The sequence below is a fragment of the Podarcis melisellensis genome (assembly GCF_964234715.1).
Source record: "Podarcis melisellensis genome assembly, chromosome: 9".
In the NCBI taxonomy this organism is placed as follows: Eukaryota; Metazoa; Chordata; class Lepidosauria; order Squamata; family Lacertidae; genus Podarcis; species Podarcis melisellensis.
The window spans coordinates 54,094,061-54,119,396 of record NC_138541.1 but is presented as its reverse complement, the minus strand read 5'-3'; the positions used below and the strand labels follow the sequence as shown (position 1 = coordinate 54,119,396).

The window sequence follows — 25,336 nt, the reverse complement described above, 5'->3', positions numbered from 1 at the left end:
AGGAGCCGGAGCGCTCCGGCTCCTTGCGGAGAGGTCCGCGAAGCCTGGGCGCGCTGAGCTCAGCGCGCGCAGGCTTCGGCATGCTGGCAACTCTCCGCAAGGAGCCGGAGTGCTCCCGCTCCTTGCGAAGAGGTCCGCGAAGCCTGGAGAGCGTGAGGGGTCGGTGCGCACCGACCCCTCTCACTCTCCAGGCTTCAGCGAAAGCCTGCATTCGCACCATAGGACGCACACACATTTCCCCTTCATTTTTGGAGGGGAAAAAGTGCGTCCTATGGTGCGAAAAATACGGTATTTCTTTTTTGTGTGTATGTGTTATGTTTGTTTTCTTCGTTTGTTGTAATGTTTGATGTAGCAAAATGAATTAAAACCAATAATAAAAAAAGAGAGACAAGCCTCCGGAATATGCTCTACATATCCTTGAATAAAGGTTTCCATTTCCCAGCTGCCCTAAGACACAGGGTTCTATCGCTTATAATTCATGTGTGTCCCTGAAAGCCTGCAAAGCAAACAATTTATCTCTTAAGTTCAAGGTGGTTGACACTTGTGGTTTTATAAATAAGTCTCCACATTGCAGGCTTTTAACTCCCTGAATGCTGAAATTGGTGGGGACTGTATTTTCTTTGTTTTTTCCATGAATTCCTTTAACAATTGTATTTCTTTCCTGCAAGAAAATGTGCCTGTTTACCTCAATTCCCAGTAAGCAGCTCTTTAAAAACAAAACCTCTTTAGGATTTGTTGTGCTTGAATTTATACTACATACAAACAAGCTCTAAGAAATTATGTGACTCAGCCAGGGATGCATTTAAAGGCAAATCTATATCATTTGCACTTTTTGAAACAATTCACTAACTGAAAGACAGCCACTCTTCAAAATTTGAACTTTTCTGAATTTTGCAAAGCAGTTCTTCAACCATGCAATGTGTACAAAAATACATATACTGCAGTAAAGTGTGCACAGAAATGCATTTTGTGTGAATAACATAAAAAATACGTTATAGGATAAATTGTGTTTCAAAAATGTGTCTATTAGGCAAAATTGCATTAAAGTGTGTATATTGGGAACAATTTGCACTAAAAGGCTGGTGAATTTTCAGGATTAGGATTTATTTTTTTAATGTGCAAAGTGATGTGGAAGTGTAGAGAACTGAAAACTGGAAACATGAGAGAAACTAAAATTGACACATTTCCCCACCCCTAGGATGAGCTCGCATTGTGGTCTGAGGAATATTGCTTGGATATGTTCTGCTTCCTCTGGCACCCAGGAGTGGCATCCATCATTTTTCCCTCGATACTTGGTAAGGAGACAAACACAGAAGGAAATTTGAGCCCTCCTCAAATTGATTCTGATGGATCCTACACTAACTGCCAGAGAAAGGTGTCCTGTTCCCAGGGGCTGGCGCTGTCAGGCTCCAAAATGACTGGATCTGTGCTGGGTGAGAGAGAATCACACATGACTCCTAGTGCTGAGATATCGAGGAGTGCAATTTGCAACGAGCTAAGCACAAGATTTCAGCTTGCTCACCTTACCCAAAATGCTGTGAATAGGTGAGAGGGGCCAGTTCATGTGGGCTACAGTGCAAGTAATGCCAACATTATCACCAGCACTTAGCCGAAAGGTATAATAGAGCTGGAAGGTCATGGACAAGTCTTGACCTTGACATGCACACAGTATGGGATAACGCACAGTCATGAAGCAAATAAAAATGCCAATTCACAAAACTAATCATGGGTAATGAAATGTGAAAACGTATGTGCCGTATTTTTCGCTACATAAGACGCACCTTTCCCCCTCCAAAAATTAAGGGGAAATATGTGTGCATCTTATGGAGCGAATGCAGGCTCCATGGCTTCAGCGAAAGCAACACAAAACCAACACGAAACCTCCGAAGTGCAGCGGGAGCGCTCCCGCCGCATTCCAGAGGCTTCGCTTTGCTTTCTCTGAAGCCTGGAGAGCAAGAGGGGTAGGTGCGCACCAACCCCTCTTGCTCTCCAAGCTTCGGGTTGCTTTTGCTGAAGCCAGGAGAGCAAGACTCTCCTGGCTTCAGGGATAGCTGCCTGAAACCTCTGGAGCGCAGCGCTCTGGAGGCTTCGTGTTGCTTTCGCTGAAGCCTGGAGAGCGAGAGGGGTTGGTACGCACCGATCCCTCTTGCTCTCCTGGCTTCGCTTCGCTGGAGAGGCGCTGCGCAGCTTTCCCTCTCTGCGCAGCGCCCCTTCAGCGAAGCGGGAAGAGAAATGGAAGGGGCTCCGTTTCTCCTGCCGCTTCGCAGAGAGGGAGAGATTTTTTTTCTTGTTCTCCCCCTCTAAAACTAGGTGAATCCTATGGTCGGGTGCGTCCTATAGAGTGAAAAATATGGGACATTCTCTATATAGATACTGTCTTCCATTGTCTGTTGTGTTGTTGTTTTTCACATCAGGAAAGTGACTCTAGACTGGACAAATATGTAAGGTTCTCAGATCAAGCTTCATGACTTGCATGAACATTGAACTTGTGAACATACAGCTGTACCTGGAGTGAATGAAGTCATGTGTGCTGCATTCAACAGCCACATTGCATCATGCTTGATTATTCTGCAGCTTCTTGAAATTAGTCCCCCCAAACGCGCACCCAGTATGCAAAAGTACAAACTCACCACCGCCAGCAGCAGGCAACTGCATTTGACATTTCCCCAAAGTAACGTATCAAGGACTTACTTTATTATTGCTCTCTGGAAGGACCATGTCCTGCTGTGCAGCCGTCTCCATTGGGCTGCTGAGTAACACATCTGCTTCCAAACTAGCGTTTGCTTCCCCAACTGTCTTCACTGAAACAGTCACTTGTGAAGGTTGGCCAAATTTAATATTCTTGGCCAACTGTTGCTGGGGGAAAAACAACAACACCCTGCATATTAGAAAGGAAAAACATAGCTGTTCATACCCTCTCCTACACAGTTAATTCCTCTCCAACAGTGATGGGGCCCATAATATTCAGCATTATCAGATGAAAGAGAAGGCAGTTAATTTTAGTAACTGTATTAGAACAACAGATCACAGGCTGCACTTAGCACATCTAGACCCTGGCCTGGTCTCCTTGGCTTTCCCCAGGTGGGATTGGACAACTGACTGAGGTAGGCGGAGACCTCCAGGTATCCCACCTGAGGGAAGGCAAAGCCAAGCCTATGCTGTTGGAGCCGCTCCAGATCTAGGGGCTGTGCGCGTCCACGCAAAGGGCGCCCCCCGTTTTAAGCGGGGAGCGGTCATTAGTAACTGTATTAGAACAACAGATCACAGGCTGCCCTTAGTGCATCTTGATTTGTGCCAATACTTCCAACTTTTATGCCGACCAATTCCCAATGGCTGGAACCAGTTGTTTGTTTTTAACCATAGAAGTGGCTCTTCTGAGATTAAATTTCCACAAAATCCAAGTGCCTCCAGTTTTCAGATTTAAAACCAAACAATCTTGATGAGGGTGCAGTACTGAAGAAACCCTACTCAATGGACAAAGGAGTCATGGCGTCTTCTCTCTCCAGCTCCAAGAGAGGAAACAGGAACAAGTAAGAGCAAAAGTACAGTGCAATAGTACATAAAGTGGAAGAGATAAGACTTGTCTTCTGTTCCTACACTCTTCCCAGACAGGCATGTGATTTACACCAATCTCATCTGCAGCATCAGAGGTGTGAAATACTAACACTTAGCACATCTTGATTTGTGCCAATATTTCCATCTTTTATGTCAACCAATTCCCAATTTGGAACCATAGAGCATCCTATTTCTCCACAGAAGTAGCTCCTGTTCTTCTGAGTCTAGGTTTCCACAAAATCCAAATGCCTCCAGGTTTCAGATTTTAAAATAGACAATCTTCACGAGGGTGCAGTACTGAAGAAACCCTACTCAAAGGCCCTAAAACCATCAATAACAAGCTCCCAACAATGGGGGTGGGGGAGAAACAAGACCCTAACCCACAAATAATTTATGGGTAAAAATTGGTTCTGACTGTATCTATGCTTCTAAGATTCCATTCCACAACAAAAAGTGATAAATAGGCAGCCCTAAACATGAAGCATTGTAAGTCAACAACCTTAGGTGACAGCCTATGGGCAGCAGAATGGGAGACACACTAACGTTGCCAACAAAAACTCACCTAAAAGTGAAATTCAAAGTGGATTTGAGGGAATCTGAGGAATTTAGAATCTTAAGATGATATCTGCTGCTTCAAATCAAAGGTCCATCTACTTCAGTATTCTGCTTTCACCATGTCCAACAAGATACTTATGGGGAGCCTGCAAACATGTCAAACGAATGCTTGGGGACTTGCTTAGGGGAGTTCTGGAGTTTGCTAAAAACAAACGTCCAAGCAAATTTGGTGGTCCCTGCTTCAGGGGAAAATCTCAGAAATTCTGGACGTGTTTCAGAAAGATTCATAAAATTTCTCAGGAGATTTTGCACAGATCACAGAAAGACAGATCTGACCCATGGAGTTGAATTCATGGCTAGCGCTCTTTCGCAGGTCCCATTCATTTCAGTGGAACTTTTGTGCAGGTGAACTTTCAAGCAGAATAATCAGCTAAAGAAAGAGAAGATGCATTCGGATTTCCAACCCAGGAACCATTTTATCTTTGTATCTCTCACTCATCCTAAAGCAGCAAAATATGGATGTCATAAGAAAGGTACATGCTGAAAGTGTATTTCCTTGTTCTTTCATAATTACTGTTTATTATTGGGTTGTTGTTTTGTTTTTTTTAAAAAAATGTATATCTGTTTTCCTTTAGGGAGTGGGTGGGGGTGAGGAGAGGTGATAATTTGTATCTTAAGAGCACTATCGTTTACGAAATAGAAAACGATGAGAAAACCTTCCCCCTTCTTATAACAGCAGCAGTCATTTTATAGCACAATAGCCGCTAGACCAAATATGTGGCAGACAAAGGAGTGAAGCTCCTGAAGGGGAAAATATACTCTCAAGCTCTGGAAGAGCTCCATCATCAATAAAAATCATTACGGCTTGGGAAACAACTACTAAGAAATATAATTTATTAAATTAATTAATATATTATTTACATTCAGCTGCTTTTAATAAACTGAAGTCAGCCCTTCTTACTCCCTGGTAAGTTTGTATACTTCGGGGAGTCACAGAATCATAGAACTGTAGAGGTGGAAGGGACCCCGAGGGTCATCTAGTCCAACCCTCTGCAATGAAGAAATCTTGTCCACAGCCGGTCCTGGGTGGGCTCAAAACACCAACCTTCTGATTAACAGCCAGACACACTGACCTGAGTAAAGGGCCAGTGTGTGTGTGTCCCTGCCTCCATGAATCATAATGGCCAGATTCCCAGATTTATTTCTTATAAAAAGAAAGCTACTATCTTTTGTAGAACCTGCGATGTGAGGCAAAACATGCAGGCAATTCTCTCTCTTTTTTTGTAGGCGGGGAGAAAATAGTCTGCTCTCCCACTTCACTTCGTTCCTACCCTGGAATTTTTTTCTGTGGTTGCACTTACTGAGGGTAAACTCCATTGAACATTATGAGACTTTTTCCTCAGTAAACATAGGATTGCACTGAAAATATTTTCCCCAATGAAAAGCAAGATCAAGTTGTCCAGCTCCCTTTCACAGGCATGGAAAAACCAGCTATGAAGGTTGTCTCAAACTCAATAAGTGTATCCGTGGTTATTGGGTTATGCACCCATCAGCTCAGGGTTGAAAGAAGCATAATGAAAAGCTGGAATAAAAATAATCAGATTCAACCAATACGTGGTGCTCACTATACTTCAGGTATCATACAAGTAGGGCCCTTGCTTAGCAATCTTTAGGTATATCCTAAAGCTATACTCCTTGTTATCAACCTTTAGTTATATCCTGCCCCCACCCCAGCACCAGCTCTCCTTTCCTTTTTCCCTTATTGGCTAAACTGTTCAGGAGTGTTCCATTTAATTCTTCGCTCACTGCTTTAAAAGCCCTAAATGGCCTCAGCCCAGTATACCTGAAGGAGCTTCTCCACCCCCATCGTCCAGCTCTGAGGGTCTTCTGCTGGTTCCCTCACTGCAAGAAGCGAAGTTACAGGGAACCAGGCAGAAGGCCTTCCCGGTAGTGGCACCCACCCTGTGGAATGCCCTCCCTTCAGATGTCAAGGAGCTTAAGAACTATATAACTTTTAGAAGACATCTGAAGGCTGGGGAAACCCAGCTAGATGGGGCAAGGTATTAATAATAAAATTATTATTATTATTAGACCTAGCAAAGTCTTTAGAACTGAATAATATGTTACACAGGAACAAATATAGTGCGTGAGTGGGCTTCAACACTTATTTCCTTACTTCTGCTATAAATAATGTGTGGATTAGTGGATTCCAGAGTAGGAATGACTGCTTGGAGGAGCGAAGAAAGACGAAATGCCACAGTATGCCTGCATCTGCCATGACTGCAACAAAACTTGTCTCTCCCATATCAGCCTCTACAGCCACAGCAGGCACTGTAACTTAATGATGGAATGCCTCCGCTGCTTGTGAATATATTTTCCCCTCAGGAGCTTCACTCCTTTTTCTGCCACATATTTGGTCTAGCAGCAATTGTGCTATAAAATGACTTAAGACCAGTGCTTTTTTTCTTTCAAAATGTTTAGGGATACTCTCATTTTGACTCAAGAAAACCACTGATTTATAGTTCAAATTGGGGGGGGAAATACCATATTTTTCACTCTCCTTGCTTTAGCAGAGAGGGAGAGCTGCAAAGCGCCCCTTCAGCGAAGCAGGAGGAGAAATGGAAGGGGCTCCGTTCCTCCTGCAACTTTGCTGAAGGGGCGCTGAGCAGAGAGGGGGCTATATTTTTTTTCTTGTTCTTCCCCTCTAAAACAAGGTGCGTCCTATGGTCGGATGCATCCTATAGAGCGAAAAATATGGTACATACAGTAAATAGACAAAAGTACAAAGATTCACAAAATGTTTAGGGGTATGCGCCCCCCCCCCCAAAAAGCACTACCCAAGACAGATGCCAACCAGTGGATTCTATCTACAGACGTATCTGTAAGCGTCAACTGACACTTGCAACTCACTGGCCTAACTGCCATTGTACACCGAAATGTTCAGCTATCCTCCCTGCCCCGCCCCACCCCTCTTTGAAGAAAGGTAGCACTTCTCTGATTGGCACCAAAGGGCTGAATAATTGGACATACATTTCATGTGGAAAGTAAACTCTTTAAAAGGTATTTGGAACAGGCAAATGGAAAATTTATCCTTTCTTTCTTGAAATAGCTGGATGAATCATACTCAGCTAGCAGAGAGGAGACTGTTAATTATTTTTATTTTGTAAATTACAGGGAAATTTACCACAAGATTTTGTCTCTCTGCCTGTCATCCAATGTGTGAAAATCTACAGGAAATGCACGCTCAAAGAAAAGGATACATGCTGATTTTTTTTATATAAATATGAGATTGTCAAATCCAGACAGACATTTTCAAAATAGAGGTATTCTTTCCAACAGGGGAGAGATAAAATATATTAAAGAAGATGGATATCTACTGTATATGAAACAGAACTATGACTCATTTGCTGTGTGGCTTTGGTCAAGGTTTCATATTGTATCTCAGAAGAAACAAATCAACCATTCAAATTAAGCTCAGAAAGATCAGAAGACTCAATTTAAAAAAAAAAACCTTTTTAGATAAAGTAGTAGAATGTTGCACAAGCAATGCACAAAAATCAACACTACCATGAGCAAGAAATTTATTTGAATAGCATTTTAGATTTTATCTTATTCATGGGCTCTAGATTCTGTATTTAATCACCATTCAGCCCCACTTTTTAACCCCGCCCAAGAAGTATTTTTTGTGAACATGCGTGGGGCGAGGGGGGCAAGCGCCATCTTCAAATATCTCAAAGGCTGTCACATGGAAGAGGGAACAAGCTTGTTTTCTCCTGCTCAGGAGAAAAACTCAAACCAATGGATTCAAGTTACAAGGATGGAGATTCCAACTAAACCTCAGGAAGAACTTTCTGACAGTATGAGCTGTTTGACAGTGGACTCCTTCGGAAGGTGGTGGACTCTCCTTCCTTGGAGGTTTTAAAGCAGAGGTTGGTTGGCCACCTGTCATGGATACTTTAGTTGAGATTCCTGCATTGCAGGGGGTTGGTCTACGATTCTACGATTCTGTGTCATCTGCTGGCTGAAATATCCACAACACAGTGATCCTGACCGCTCCAACATGCATGCACCCAATCTGTACTCCAGATTACTGAGTTCAATCCAGGTGTTGGCTTTCAAATTCACCACACAAATGTCTGTGCCTGTGTGCAGCGTAATGTGTGAACAGCTCCAACTTCCCCAAAGGATGGGAAAATCCGCAAGGGAACTAGCCGCTGTTGACGGTACCCGAGAGAATGCAGCCCAGTTTCCCTACCGAAGGAAATCTTTAGGCACCCAAGGGCACAGACTCTGCTAGAGATTTCACATAATTCTTCTGTCCTATTTCACATAAGGCACTGATGTTCAAATGGACATCAAATTACTTGTGCTTATGAAGAACTATTATCTTGCTGCCTCATTATTACACTCTGAGGCTCATATGTATCCATTAACCATGCCTTTGTTCTCTTCCACCGATTCCTTAAATTCCGGCTCATAAAAGAGGCTCATTTAACCCCCTGTCTCTTATTCTTCCTTTATCCTTCTAACATTTGGAACATCAAGCCTACAACATTTCTACCTGTGCAGTTTGCTTCTTGCTGTTCCTTCATAACTTTCAGACTATGAGCCTTTGGAAGATCCATTTGTCATCTTTTATATCTACAATGCTATCTTACCCATCCTATGTCTTTTCTGACAGGCTGACCTGCACCTCTAAATAAAGATGCCTTCTTATAGCATGGGTATTGTGCTGTCTCCCCATCCACAAGCTGCTGCAAATATTGATAAAGGCTTATGAATGGAGCTACTGATAGAAATGTTATGTGTCAAAGGAAGCTGTATGTGTTCATCTGCAATGCACTAGTGGGGGGGACATTTTGTAATCAGCAAGTGTTTGAAGTGAAATAACAAAATGCCTCTATGTATGGTATTTTTATTTGATTTTATCATGTATTTTGTTCTGACGGACATATACAGTGGTACCTCGGGTTAAGTACTTAATTCGTTCCGGAGGTCCATACTTAACCTGAAACTGTTCTTAACCTGAAGCACCACTTTAGCTAATGGGGCCTCCCCCTGCTGCCGCGCAGCCGGAGCACGATTTCTGTTCTCATCCTGAAGCAAAGTTCTTAACCTGAAGCAATATTTCTGGGTTAGCAGAGTCTGTAACCTGAAGCGTATGTAACCCGAGGTACCACTGTATTAGCAATAAGGACCTTGCTGGTGGGACCTACAGTTGTCTTAATACTTGCATTTAGCCAAGCTCTTGGGGGAACTTTCTTCTATGAGGTCCTATTAAATGTTCTCATTAATAAATTTCTGTCAGTTCTCTTTCAATATCTCCTGAGAACCGGAAACCAAGCACTAAACCTGCATGTTCTAAATCAGTGTTTCCCAACCTCGTTCCAACTGTGGCCCCCTTCTGACCTGGTTTCCTTCCTGTGGCCCTATCCACCAGCAGAACAGACTTTTGCCTGCTTATCTCCTTCTCACTGCAAACCCTGCAGAGCATATCAGGGAGGAGTTTTCTACTTTCAGGGAGATTTTCACATTCAGACACACACACACAAACCTACAGCCCAGGGAAAGCTTTTCCATTTGCTTGTGCTGATTTTTATCAAGTTTTTCTTAGTTAACTGACAGCTTGTGACTGGATGGAACTCATCACCACCCCATGCATTGGGACTTGACAGATGCGTGACAAGCCTTTTTTACTGCTTGCCCTGGACTGCCAACAGGTGGTTTCAAAGACATATACCTTAAATCGGGAAGGTTAATCAATCTTTTTTTTAAAGAAGTAAAATAAAAAGTCTTCCTATCTCCCTAACTGATCCTTCGTCCTCTGGAGATGGGAGTGCATTTTAAGGCTATCTTGCGTGTTGGTTTATATTTTGTCATTACGTCAGATAACTGTTAATTATTCAATCCTGATTTGATCGAGATTTAACTTCTGAATGTGTTCAGTTTAGTGGGTTCTAAGTTGTGCAGACCTCATGTAGCACAAACAACAGTATTTGAACATGAGACCAGAGCTTCACCTAATTTTATGTGTGGCCTTCATGCTGCAGTAGGGTTATGGAGAACGCTGCCAGAAACTGTAAATCGCAAATACACACACTTAGAATGAACCCACTTTCCTAACCATGTGACATTTTGCATAGCAATAGGGTCAGCAGAAGGAAGGAAAGATGATGAAACAAGAAAAATTAAAAGAGTTTGAACTGCAACACCTGTAGTCATGTCGCTTTCTAATTCTTACCTGAAGGGTTTTGACTTTGCCTAGGATGTTTTCTTGTGACATTGCTTGAAGAGACTCTTCACTCTCTGTTCGCCCATCAGGTATAAAAATACTCTCATGGGAAAAAGCCCGTGTTCCCATACTATGATTGGAAGACCTGAAACACAACACATAGAGGATTTTATTTTGTAAAAGCATCTCTGCCATTTCTCATTGCACTGCTTCCCCAAATTAATGTATGTATGTATTTAAAACCGTGTCCTAACTGGTTTTGTTTTGTTTTTTTATAAAATATTTATTGGGGGTTTTTATAAAAGAAATACAAAGATAATAAACAGCATTGCTTTGTTTTAACAAAGTTTCATAACTTCTTTGGACTTCCTCACGTCTCCCGCTCCCACTTACATCGTTAATAAATTTTTTCAAGCAAATTATCATCTTATTTGCAATTTTGTAATCACTCATTTAAATATAATGTAACAATTCTCCAACAAATTTTTGTTTCTCTTAATCTCACTTATCATCAAATTCCGATCCAGTTTAGTGATGGCCAATTATTTATAACCAAGCATCCTTCTTAACATTCCACTAAATCACAATATTTTTGTAGATAAATCTTAAATTTCTTCCAATCTTCTTCAATCCTTTCTTCTCCCAGGTCTCGAATTCTGCCAGTCATCTCCGCCAGTTGCATATAGTCCATCAGTTGCATCTGCCATTCTTCCAGTGTGGGTAGATCTTGAGTTTTCCAGTTCTTAGCGATAAGTATCCTTGCTGCCGTTGTTGCATACATAAAGAATGTTCTGTCCTTCTTTAGCACCTTCTGGCCGACAATACCCAGAAGGAAGGCCTCTGGTTTCTTAGTGAAGGTATACTTAAATACCGTGTCCTAACTGGTTTTGAAGGTTCAAGGTGGGAAGTAAAATATTTAATTTGCATTCTATTCACAACTTTTCTTCCACAGCTTACATTTTCCACAAGTACCATTTGGTGAATATGGAAAAGGCCAATGAGCATGATATATGTCTGCAGTATACAAATCATGGCACAAAAAATATACAAGCTCTTACAAGGAACATACTTGTTTTTAGGCACACGTGATGGTATCTTACTAGATCATACTCAGAGCAGACCCACTGAAATTGATGAATATCAGTTAGTTATGACTTCAGTTTCAAATACAGAGACTAATAAATAAGCTCAGGTCAATCCTGAATTTGTTTTGTCCAATATAAAAAGTCTATCAGTGCGGCATTTTCTTGAATGAAAAAGTTTTAATTTGGACTTTGATAACTCAAAATCCATTCCATATGCCATTGTATACTCATTCTAATATCAGTTTATGGACTGTTAATATGGTCCAATGCCTCTACACTCACAGTGCCTGTGCTGGCAGTGGAATTGTTCAATCTACTGACATTGCTGAAATCATGGCAGCTGAGCAGACACCCATCAGCCGACAGTGGCTCCGCTTATTCCCAAAGAGACTGTATATAGGATGTATGAATCAGCCATATGTTGTCCTGCACCACTAGTCACACATTAATCCACATGAGTGGTAAAATATATATAATCAAGGACAATTTACCATTTGTATTTTGAATGCTTGATTTCCTTGAAATGAAATTATGAAGCAAAACAGAGCAAAAGTCAACGGGAATGAAGATTTCAAAGGCTTTCCAATTCCTAGTTATAGGAGAGATGAAAATTTCTTCTTGCTGTTATATAATTACGATATGAAAAGCTTTTGTCTTTGAAAACTTAGTAAACCATTAATAAGATCCTTTGGAACAAATGCAAATTGACTGAATCATTTCCCCCCTAAATATAAATCAAATAAATATAAATTTTGAAGCAAGGCATTATATATAATATAAAATGCATCTAGTTGTACCAGACAGAGGCCACGTCCGCAGAGTTAAGAACTCTCTTGAGCTGGACTTGGCTAGTAAGCTTTAAAATAGTTCAGCACATCATGTTATCACAATTTTTGAGAGTAACAAGAAGCACTGGACACCTTCATAAGGCTTGACAGTTTCTGCTTGAGACACTAAATAATTGTTTACTGCTGAAGTCTACCAGTCATTGAGCATAATCAAGCCAATGTAAAACATGTTGATGTCTTACTGATTTCAGCAGGGGAGGTTCTGCCACTAGAATCAACAAGCCTTAAAAGTGCTCAACTTCACTAGGATCATACCCAGTGTTGAGAATAACTCAGAGTTGCAGAGAATTCAAGACACAAGGGAATAAAATGCTATCTGTCAATAAAGACAACACAATGTACCGTATTTTTCGCTCCATAAGATGCACCAGACCACAAGACCCACCTAGTTTTTGGAGAAGGAAAACAAGAAAAAAAAAATTCTGAATCCCAAAAGCCAGAACAGCAAGAGGGATTGCTGCGCAGCGAAAGCAGCGATCCCTCTTGCTGTTCTGGCTTCTGGGATAGCTGCGCAGCCTGCATTCGCTCCATAAGATGCACACACATTTCCCCTTACTTTTTAGTAGGGAAAAAGTGAGTCTTATAGAGCAAAAAATACGGTATTTTAGTACATATTGCACTATACATGCATGTAGAAGAGGACTTCGTTTTAGAAACCTTATCTTCATCTAAAGAATCTCAATTTGAAAACAGATGGGACAATAATTTAGACATAATTTATTAATATCGTATCAGATTCCCGAGGGGTAGCCATGACAGTCTGTTGCAGCAGGAACAACAAAGAATATTGCGGCACCTTAAAGACTAACTAGTTTTTTAAGGCATAAGCTTTCATCCTACTTCCCACCCCCCCAAAAAAAGCTGTGTGTGGAGAATTGCCTGACAGTGCCAGAACTTTCTTTGAAATTTTCTCCACAGTTCTTCAAACAGCTAAATAGTCAATCCGCTATTTGACTTAAAAGCGGCTTGCCTTTTTGGCTGCCTTTCTTGCAGCGGTGAAGATGTCAAAGAAAATCCTGGTTGTGTGTGCACAGTTCCACAAGTGACTTATCTGGATCACAAGTTCCAATTATAGACTTCATAGTGGCGCTTCCTGATCTATTTCTAAAGAAAACACATCAACATCTGACCCACTGCCTGCAACCCTACTACACTGATCTAGTGTGGAAGTATTACATAAAATAAGGAGCACTATTAGAGGCCAGAAGTACAGTTATAGGAAAATTCACTTTATCGGTTTAATTAGAGATCTGTGGCGCCATTCCAGCAGGTAACTCTGGTGGCAGCAGTGCCTAATGAGTTTTTAAACTACATGGGGTAATGTCTGGCGAGTATTATATCTCTGAACAACCAATGATACTATACACAGGTGGCCAATGTTATAAATATTTATTTTAAAATGTGTAACCCGTCGGTCTTTATAAAATAAGACTCAAAGTGGCTTACAAACTATTAATAAAATACAGAAAACAAAAACTGCTCAAATAAAAACCTAAAGAACTCAACATGAAATGGGGAAAGAACTTTTTGAGCCCAGTGGTTTGTTTGTGTCCAGTTGAGAGAAGATGACAATTCAAAAAATAAATAAATCATTTGCTCTTCTACATACTTCATTCTCCAGTCCATTCTAGATAATTCCATCTTTAATCTTTCAACGATTCTATAATTGTGTCCTTTCCTCTTATGATACTTTATGGCTATATCCGCTACATATCCTGGCGGGTATTTCTATATGCAACTATGTTTATGGTTCACCTACAGTGACAAGAATATATTTCCAAGTATAGTGATTTATCTATATTGCATCCTTGCTGTGCTCCTGCACAATTCTAAGACCATTATCATCTTTTGGAAACCTCAAGCTGCCACATATTTTTAGGAGTGTAGAAACCTGCCTCCCACTCCCTTATTGAGGCATTCGCAAATAGCAACAAGAAAATGAAAAAGAATGAGAGTAACATTCTGCAGTGTGCTCGCACCCATATGCCTTCTTGTTTTTACCCCCTCCAGAGAAAATAATTCCAAATAATATCACTTTTGGGGTGCCAAATTATTAGGGTTTGGGTTTTTTTAAAAAAAAATCCTGGCAATGAATAAAGCATTGCTTGGAGCAAGGTCCTACTGTGCACTGAACAATCCTTTTACTAAAACGGCATGATAATACTATGACAACAGTTGCCATGATACATGCGAGTGACTCTTCAGATACTTATGATCACTGCATCCAAGGCTGAGCTCACATTGGTGTTTTTATCAGAAATTTGACTGTGAATTACTGTGGTGGAATAGCCGCTTGCCTCTGTCTGTGGGGTGGCGGCAGTTGCAGTTCAGCCTGAGTCGTGACAACAAACGTCCACCCAAAATCAGAGCAACCAGGGGAGGACGCCATTTCCTCCACCTATGAACCCCAATGATTTCTGAGAGCTCGCCCACAATTCTAGCCAATCGCGGGTGAGCTTGGGGGTGTGGCTTGGTGAGTGGACTGAGTGCAACCCTTGCCCCCGGCTTCACTCTTGTCTGCTCTCTGGACATAAACGTAAGCTGTGTCCTGGCATTTCTCTCAGTTAGAGATTGGAGGGTCCAACTCGAGTGGCGGATAAGGCTTAGGGTTGGATCCTTGAGTCTGGTTAGACGGCACAGTTGGAATCCTGACAGTCCAGGGAATCAGGGTATCCCATTGAAAGCATCCAGGGTGGAGGTGCTTCTGTTCACATGCCCAGAAGGGGCCTGACAGGTGATCTCGGGCAGGGTCACCCTGATTTGGTGCGTTCCATAGGGTGATCCGTTATGCCTTGGCAAGATAATCAACCAGAAGTTGGGTTGGTTGATTCACGATACACACCCAATGCTTGCACCAAAACTTGTGAAATCAATACGGTTTGGGCTTGTATAAATCCCCAATGCTTGTCCTGTGTTTATTGCAGTCTGGGGCTCACCAGCTACGGCTCCACTGTGCCTTGGGCCCGCAATGCACATCAGAACCGAAACATGCACTATCTGCAAGAGGCTTAACTACCACGAGAACGATGTAATGCAAGATGCTAAAGGGAAGAAGTAAGCACTCCAAGAAATAAACAGGAAATGAAGTCTGGCAATATCTCTCATATGTATCTCATATATTAGTCTCATTGCATGAAGCAAACAGGCAAAAAAAAAAAAGTTTGAGAGGCCACAAAAATACACCAAAATGTACTCTCAATCATGTTAAGCGGCACCTGTAATTTCACCATTTTCTATGCTTGTAGTATTTGAGCTACGCGTTTGCTGGTTCCTTCATTGACTACCTTGGCCTAACTGGTGAATCACTTCCCAGCATCAGTGATCAAGAGAGCAGCTGGAGATTGTTTATTGCAGCTTCAACCTTTACAAACATGCTGTGGGATGAGGAATAGTTTATGCAACCCAATTTCACAGTTGGAAATATCCTTCCTTATGCAAAATCTTATGTTATAATAAAAAAAGGCTGTAACTTTTTAATGATATCATACATTCTGCATCAGCGCCTTCCAGAAATGCTAGCTGTGAGAAAATAAGATACTTGCCTGCAGAAAAAAATGTGTTTAAAATCTCTTTTGTATTTTCAGTGGCAAGATTGGAGTCAGCTCATATCTGGATTATTGCAGATATGTCCAACCCCTATGAGATATAACTGGTTAGAGCCATGATGGAGAACATCTTCCAGATGTTGTTGGACTCCGACTTCTATCATCCTTGATCATGATGGCTGGGGCTGATGGACGTGGCGTCCAATAACATCAGGGAGGGCCACAGCCTCCTTGTCATTGGAATAGAGTATTAGACTTGGACTGCATAGATCTGAATGTGAATCCCTCTCAGCCATGAGCCTCATTTGGTGGTCAAGTGTAAAGTTATTCTCCCTAACCTATCTCACAGGATGGCTGGGAACATAAAGAGAGGTACGTTTCAGACATGCTGCACTCAGAAATACAGAATACAATTGTGACAAATAATAGAACTATATAATGAGAAGAAAGGCAGGAAAGGGGAAATGTGCAGCTCCAGATAAATAGCATGTACAATATTAGGCTTAATATTAGATTATTAATTTTGAATTCACAGACTCAATAGGCTTTGTATGGTTCCCAGTCAACATGGTGGATGTATCAAGCCGAGTTCCCACAAGCAGATTTGGCAGCCAGTCACTTCAAAGTTAAGCATCACGTACCCTTGCTTTTAATAATAATAAAAAATGAATGTCTAAATTTACATGCCTAAATCCTCTGTAACTAAGAGATGTGAAACAAACATTCCTCAGTATGGAAACCACTGCATTAATTCCCAATTCAGACCCCAGATCCTCCGAAGTTTGGGCCTGCTCAGTTAAGCCACTTTCTCAGCCTTCTCAACCTACTTCTTTATACCATCTGAATTTATTTGATGTTGGTGGCATCAGGAACTGGAAAGGGTTCTGTAAGACCCAATGTTCCAGGAACCCTTGGAAGGGCAGTTCCCATTATGTTTGACACCACACTAGGAATGTCAGGAGACCTGGAAAGTTCAGGTTCCTAGTACTTAAACATTGCTAAACTGATGCTCTGTCCACCACCGCTGACCCTGTGGACAAATGAGAAAGTGAAGTGGGCTGTGGCAGAGAATAGGGGGGAGAAAATCGTTTCAGTTTGCTTTCAAACCCAAATCAAATCGACACTTTCCTAAACAATATGAGAACAGAAACTCAGGCACCCTTTGAAATTCACACTTGTCCAGATTTTGCAGTGCAGTTATCCAACCAAATGCTGAGAAGAATGAATATATTGGGGGGAAATGTGCATTTAAATGAATATATCAGTGAAAATATTATACAAAAATGCATTGTATTAGGCTTACATTGCTTGCAAGAATGTCTACATTAGCCTAAAGAACATGCTAAAATGTGTTTATGGGGGGGGGTTCACGCTAAAATGCTGAATAATTTTCATGAGGACTTTTCAAATAAAAAAAATAATCACAAATTGCTGCAGAAATGTTGAGAATTGCATTTAAGACTGGGGAAAAATAGAACCCAAGAGAACCAAAATGTACTGATCCTTCCATATCTAATAGAGGAAGGTGGCAACAGAAGAAGCCTATTCTGCTGCACATCTGAGGTGCAAAGGAGCTGAGATTCAGAATGAGTTTGAAAACAGAATGATTTCCTTCCCATTTCAGGGAGGGGAATAAATTGTTCTACCTGAGCTCATTTCAAATTGAGCAAGAGTAAGGGGAGAAACTCACCCATCATTACTTACAATTTCTCTCCTCATGCAAGTTCTGAACATTTATGTATTTATTTAAGACAGTGTATAAATGTCTAAATGGTTTCATGCATGAAGTGCCTGCTGTGAGTGTAGAGGGAGAGGAGTTATCTCCAAGTTTATCTTTTGTAACACACCTATATAGCTATAGGGCTGCCAGTTAACTTTATAGTAATATTTTAACAAACACATTTTAATATTCAGTGTTTAGCATACAGGGATGCAAAAGCTGCAATCCTGAAGTCAGTCCCTTGGGAGTCATCAAATTACAGAAGCACTTACTTCAAAAGAACAGCACTGAAGTAATAGCTGACAAAATGCAAAATGGTCATGTTTGATTCACATAAGAATTCTCAGTATAGCTGCCATTTTTCTTCCAGGCAGGCTGAGGACAAAAGGTGCATCAGCAATGGCAAAATACACAAGTTTCATTACCTCAGACCACTGTTTGTCTCTTCGTCAGAAGACAGTCCATTGCAGACATTTCCAAAGGAACTGCTTGGTTTCAGCTTGGTGTCCTCTTGGTCTGGGGTCGCCTCCCGTTTTTTCCTCCTACCAAAAAACTTCTTAAAAGGCTGGAATTTGCTGGCTTTTTTCTTGTCTGCAGAGAACGAGACAAATGTACACAGGAGCTTATCAACACTGCACCTCGGAGCACCCTTGGGTGAACGGAAAGGCAGTTAGTTAAGCACTTGCCAAGGAAGAATGAGGCCAAAGAGCAGTCAAAAGTCTAAGCAAACGTTGTGCTTGGAATTTAAATGTGTGCCTTCCACGTAACGCTGAGAAAGGCGCTATATATCAAAAACAAGACTGGAGGCATTAAAACCGAAGGCCCTGCACTGCAAAAGCAAAATGGAAAGCATTAAAATATCTGCCCTCAAGTTTTAAAGATTCACACTTGGGTGTCAGGACCAGACTAATATTTAGAAGGGGGAAAAACAGGATTATATGCACCAACCAGTATGCTGCAACACTGTGGATTTGATAGCAGAATTATTATTTTTGTTGTTGAAGGAATATTACCTGCAACAGATACTAAGCATCAGAGTGTGGAAGGGGGAGTTGCAACTAATTTATTATTTAAATTTCCAGAGGGGTAGCCATATTAGTCTCTTGCAGCAAAAACAAGAAAAGTATTGTGGCATCTTAGTAGGCTAGTGCGTTAGGTTTTGTCAACTAAAGGCCATTTCATCCTGAGTTGCAGGTGCATATATACATTGGGGGAAGGGCTAAACAGCAAGGTCAGAAGGAAATTAAATTCAGAAAAGTACAGGCTGTGACCGTAACCTTATTAACAATGGCCCATCACAGAAAAACAGTAATTAGAACACAGACATCCTGGCATTGGCAAGACAATTAACACCTGTGGTTTGATAAAAATCCATTGTGTGGATTCACAGACACAGCATTGCGTCTGCCGAAATGGAATGCAGTCCGTGAAAGCTTATGCCATGATAAATTTGTCAGTCTGGAAGCTGCCACAAGGCTCATTGTTCTTAATATTTAAATAGTGATATCAGTCAGTATCACACAGATGGCTTGGTTAATGACAAGGTGGGGCTAAGATGGGAGGACTGGGCAAATATGTTGATTCAAGTTTTGCTTGTTTGAGTCAAAGCTATTCCTCAGGTTTGCTTATGGGCACCTGGGAGATAGCTTCCTCATATCCCAAGGCAACTGCTGCCTCTCTGTGTTTATGGGCCATGATACCATTTACGCTGTAATGGCATTTTGGTAAATAAAGAACCACTCCCTAGTTAGAGAGTTGTATATTTAACTCAATTTAGACACCAGTGAGCCTAAGTTAGGGCTCAGCAACTGTAGCAGCCCAGGATCTCAATTATGTCTCGGAGCACATATAAGACTGAGTCACTGGTTAAGTGCAGATGCTCAAACAAATCACGTTGTTAACATGGGAAAGTTTCCCTGCTTAAATGTGTGCAAAAGTGCAGGGATACTATGGCGAGCCTTGTAGTACACTACAGTATTCTGTAGCTGGCGTTGTTGCTTCAACCCTAATTGTTGATTAGCTCTGCACTGCTGCAACTTTTGGTTGTTGCTTCCTGCTTTGTTTTGATGGAAGCCAATGGTTAATCAATACCTTATCATGGTAATAAAGGTAATTCATACTGATAAAGGCATTGTTTCCAAAAGTTAAAAAAGCATCTCCCACCTCCTCTTTTTGGGAGTTCTTTTAGGAAAGAGGGAAAGGGTTAGAAAGAAGATTGTGTTGCTATTAAACAGAGAAACTATTATATGTAATTACACACACAAACAAACAAACAAACAAACAAACACAAACACACCAATCACCCAACACACAGAGATGGCAACTTCAGAGTTTCTTACTCTGCGGTTTCATACATAAGTAACAACAAACTTTCTATTACAGTGCAGCAATCTGATCATCATGCGGTTAAACTGAGAACCCCTTTTGGGCTGGAGGAAGATTCCAGCCTCAAGCTTCCTCACCCCATTTCCCCGTTTCTGTCCAGTATTCCCTAGAAATAAACAGTCATTTTCTTCATATTAAAAAAAGTGAGTCTAAATTTTATTTACAGATTAAAATGCATACTTAACAGCACACACCAATTCAATACTTTGAAAACTCAGGAAAACTGTGAAGGAATAAATACTACAAAACGCGTAAACAACACCTGAAATAGAAACCATACATTTAAAATCTGAATGTGAAGAAAAAGCAGGAAGGAGAAACATTTCTTCAAGACAGATCTAGCAATGAGACTCCATCATAATAGCTTGGAAGAATTCCATTCTTACTCTGTAACACCTGCTGTAGATGGCCATAGAGAAGACCAATTTAGTAACCAGGTGGTTAATGTAGGGAAGCCTTATCATTGGATTAGACCCTTGACTTTTACCACATACAGTGGTGCCTCAGTTTTTGAATGTCTCCATTGACGAATGTTGCAGTTTTCAAATGCTGTAAACCCAGAAGGAAATGCTTCCGTTTTCGAACACGCTTCAGAAGTCAAACAACTTCCGCTGAGTGTATTTTTTTTTTTTCAAATTTCAATATATTTTTCTCAATTTTCTCTATTAAATTTGCAGGCCGCCCTTTGTGCCTCGGTTTTCGAACGTTTCGGAACTCGAACGGTCTTCCGGAATGGATTACGTTCGAAAACCAAGGTACCACTGTATTAGAATACATGCCTATAGAACTATCACACTATGGTTTCACTAATATTGACAAATGAGCAAATGTGTGGGTCTATGTTTCAGTGACGTCTTTATGATGTTTCCAGGTCATTTCCAGGTTCGGTGTGATGCGGTCACACACATATTGAAAAAACGTTAACGGGGGGCTGCCTGTATATTTTTTTAAAATATATGCTATTTTAGTTCTGTAATTCAAAAAAAGAAGAAAAAAAGAATAGCCCTACCAAAGAGAGAGAGAGAGAGAGAGAGAGAGAGAGAGAGAGAGAGAGAGAGCGCTTTATCCATAGCTGTCAACTTTTCCCTTTTCTTGCGAGGAATCCTATTCAGAATAAGGGAATTTCCCTTAAAAAAGGGGGAAAGTTGACAGCTATGCTTTATCCCATACCAATAAATTTATGCAATCTTTGTCTTGCTGGAGATAACCATTAAAGAAGCTGCCAATTTTGCATGGTGTGCTTGAAACCACTTTGTTAAGCTGGTTGTTGCTAATGGCCTGCCAAACAGGAGCTGAAGAGAATAACTCCACTGCTTTGCCAAATTTCTAATCAGATGCAGATGTGCAGTAAAATTCTGATCACTTGCCAGAGCATTGAAGACCGTACCACACCTTGCTATATTACTACTTGATAAAGGGTTATTTGAATTTGCCTATAAAATTCCCCCCAAAAAAGCACTAGCAATGAGAGCAGCTACAACCTGGAAAACACTGCTGCCCAGGATTATTATTATTATTATTATTATTAGCCCACCAGTATCACAACTTTGCAAGAGAACAGAGCCATGAGCCATGCAGTACTACAGCACAACAGCAGCAGATGGTATTCCGGATCTGTTCTTGCGTGGGCAACATAATCTGCCTATAAATCTCATCTTATTATTGTGAGCTGCTTCGAGAACCACTATGTTATACAAATATTGTAAACAAACACTGCAACAGCCTATATTTCAATTTCTTAAGCCAGTCATTTTCAGTTTGCAAAGATCAAATAAATGCGATGGCAAGTACACCTGGGAAGTGTTGGGGTGCCAGAGTTTTGTGGGTGCAAAATTCAGGGTGCTTCTGTGTTCAGCCCAGTTTAGTCAAACCTTGATTTATTCTAACTTTTACTAAATCCAAGAATTATGGGTGCCCTTGCACCTTCAAAACTCTGCCACCCCAAAACTTAAGTGGTGCACTTGTGTTAAACCATATTAACTATCAGACATAAAAATCTTTACTTAATTAAATTCAAGATGGAAATGGAAATAGCATGAAACTAGATATAGTATTTTTCCATTTTTCTGTCTGACCCATAATCCCATTACTAAAGCAATATTACAAAATAAAGCATCTGATCTCGCAACAGATTGCAATTCCTGTGCCTCTAATATTGCAATACTCAAACACCAGGGACAAATTAATGAGAACATTACAGCTAAAATCACATTACCCTTCAAAATGACTGGCAATATTTTTTAAAACCCCCCCCATATAAATACATTTTTTTAATACGAAATGGATTTAGAAGATTCTAAGAAGGTTCACATGTAACTTAAACCATGGATTAGTAACCCAACCACCGTATTTTTCCATCTATAAGACGCCTCCATGCATAAGACACCCCCTATTTTTGCGGCAACAACCAATAGTCAGCCCACCCTTGGCACTATCCGTGTATAAGACGCCCCCTAATTTTTGACATTCTTTTTAAGGAAAAAAACCTAGTCTTATACATGGAAAAATACAGTATTAACTGGCTTTTTGTTCTCCCTCTTCCCTCTCCTCTGGGGTAACCAAAAGGAAAAGCTTCTGCTTACATTTTTGATTAGGGGCCTTTGGTGTCTTTCAGAGAGTCTGCTACTTAAATTTGCTTTGGGATATGTGCAGGCTATTGGCTCGTTTGTGGGGCGTCCGAGGATCGCCAGTTTTTCAAATGGGTATGTTGTAGCGATGACAACAGTTCCTTACATTTCCAGTGTGTCCCTGGGCCCAAAAATGGTTGGGGGACCTCTGTTCTACCACCCTTTAAGGCTCAGCTGTGTGCCACACAAATTCATTCAAAGAGAGATACTGTCCCCAGGTATAAAGGTAAAGGAACCCTGACCATTAGGTCCAGTTGTGACTGACTCTGAGGTTGCGGCGCTCATCTCGCTTTATTGGCCGAGGGAGCCGGCGTACAGCTTCCGGGTCTTGTGGCCAGCATGACTAAGCCGCTTCTGGCGAACCAGAGCAGCACACAAAAATGCTGTTTACCTTCCTGCCAGAGTGGTACCTATTTATCTACTTGCACATTGACGTGCTTTCGAAATGCTAGGGTGGCAGGAGTTGGGACCGAGCAACAGGAGCTCACCCCGTCGCGGGGATTCGAACCGCCGACCTTCTGATTGGCAAGTCCTAGGCTCAGTGGTTTAACCTGCAGCGCCATCCGCGTCCCTGTCCCCAGGAATACACCGCTTCTAAAAATATATATTTCCTGTAGATATAACTTACCCAATGTCACCTCACAAGACTTAAAGACCAGAGAGCTGCAAAAAAATTTCAGTGGTTCCCTTACTAAGAATGAGGGGATGTCAGAAGAGGCTCAAAGTTGTCTAGGTGCTATGTGGCTGAAATTCTATAAGCGCACTCAAGTATTGACCAGCAAACAGGAAAAGTACCCTAGCTGTTTAATCTTCTCTATTTTGTGGATGTTACTATTGCTTCTGAAAATTATACAGATCCCTAGTGCAATTTGTTCTAGTGAACCTAATACCAACCAACACATACAATAGGAAAATAAATGGCTCACCAAGATTAAAACTGACTAACCTGAAACAATATTTGATTTATATAATTTTTACTATGTGCTTTCCACTCTAGAGCTAAGTGAATAAAAGCTCGGGGTCAGGGCTGGCTTTCTATAGCCATTGAAGAACACAGGATAAAAATAATTCAACGCAAATCAAAGAGGCCTTTAGAAGCAATTTCCATGACCTAAGGCTCCTGGCCTTCACATTTGACAACCACGTTCCAGTATTTTATGCATTGTTCAATAAGCAACATATTTTATCGATGCTTACCATAAGAAATACTATAATATCTCCCTGATATATTCCTGCATTTTCAATAACAAGTTCTGCCACACTGCCATTTCCTCTGCCCCCATTACCTTCCATTGCCATATTTCACACCCACTCTTAGCCCTACTGTTGTCAAAAGGGAAGGGAAGAGCAAGAAATGGGTATGTGATCATGGTATCTCCCCTGCCAGGTAACTATGCAAGAAATGGGTATGTGTGGGTGGTTGGGGATATAGAATTAACTTCATGAAGTCTCCTCCTCTCTCTCTCATTCCTATATTCGCACATTTCTTTTAAATTGTCAGTCTTTCACATTTTTGCCTCATGACAACATTTGAGGAAATAATATAGCACCCTTAAAAATAACCAGTTGATTAAGCTTAGTTTTAATAATTACATAATTTAATGATGAAAAGCCATTTAATAAATGAACAAATGTATCAACCTATTACTTGAAGCAAACACTTCTCTGAACATATTGCTGGGTGATGGTTTATCAAACTATGGCTTCTTTGATCGTCTGAACCCAGCAAGCTAACTTTGGCTTCTTTGTTGCCAACAAAAAACAATTTGAAGCTATAGTTTGATATTGACCTACGAACCTTGATTTGTTTTATCTACAGCTTGGTGTTATGTGTGAACCCAGCACCCTCTCTTAACCACTGCATAGGTAAAGGTAAAGGTACCCCTGCCCGTACGGGCCAGTCTTGACAGACTCGGGGGTTGTGCGCCCATCTCACTTAAGAGGCCAGGGGCCAGCGCTGTCCGGAGACACTTCCGGGTCACATGGCCAGTGTGACATCGCTGCTCTGGCGAGCCAGAGCTGCACACGGAAACGCCGTTTACCTTCCCGCTGGTAAGCGGTCCCTATTTATCTACTTGCACCCGGAGGTGCTTTCGAACTGCTAGGTTGGCAGGCGCTGGGACCGAGCAGCGGGAGCGCACCCCGCAGCAGGGATTCGAACCGCCGACCTTTCGATCAGCAAGTCCTAGGTGCTGAGGCTTTAACCCACAGCGCCACCTGTGTCCCAACCACTGCATAAGCAGCTGCAAAACAAGCTATAGTTAGTCTGACCATCAATGGGACCACTTGTGGTTAACCCATAGTTTTTTTTAACAGATATGGCTCCGCCGTATGTACAAGCAAGGCCACTACCTTCACAGGCGACTGTAAGTGAGCGAAGAAGTATTAGCGCAATGACAATCCTATTTCAAAAAGCGAACAGTTCAAAGAAAAATGTATCCCAGAGAAGCCATCATTTAATTGCATCATATTGATCTAGTGAAGTCTGGGTAGCAATGAAGCATCATCATAGTCATACTATAGCCAGCTACCTTGGAATTTTGATTTGAGGGAGCCCAAAGCAGTGGCGTAGCGTGGGGGGTACAGGGGGGGCCGGCTACACCGGGCGCAACACCTGGGGGTTAGGGTAAGGGGGCACAAATCCACGGGTTAGGGGGCGCAAATTACTTGCCTTGCCCCGGGTGCTGACAACCCACGCTAGGCCACTGGCCCAAAGGATTGCTCCCCAGTTTAGCAAAGATTTAGTCATCGTTTAGAGGAAACTGTCTATTTTATACTGTATTT

General features: G+C 41.4%; 1 protein-coding gene across 3 annotated transcripts in view; it reads right to left on the bottom strand.

Annotated features, from left to right (window-relative positions):
- Window positions 1-25,336, bottom strand: part of CRACD (capping protein inhibiting regulator of actin dynamics) — a 109,521-nt gene that overhangs the window by 25,598 nt on the left and 58,587 nt on the right. For all 3 annotated transcript variants that reach the window (XM_081924328.1, XM_081924329.1, XM_081924327.1), the window contains 3 exons: window positions 17,966-18,131; window positions 10,352-10,487; window positions 2,692-2,856 (listed from right to left, as the gene is read on the bottom strand). In XM_081924328.1, coding sequence (XP_081780454.1) covers window positions 2,692-2,856; window positions 10,352-10,471 — 285 coding nt within the window. In that variant the 5' untranslated portion in view covers window positions 10,472-10,487; window positions 17,966-18,131. The remainder of the gene's footprint in view (window positions 1-2,691; window positions 2,857-10,351; window positions 10,488-17,965; window positions 18,132-25,336) is intronic.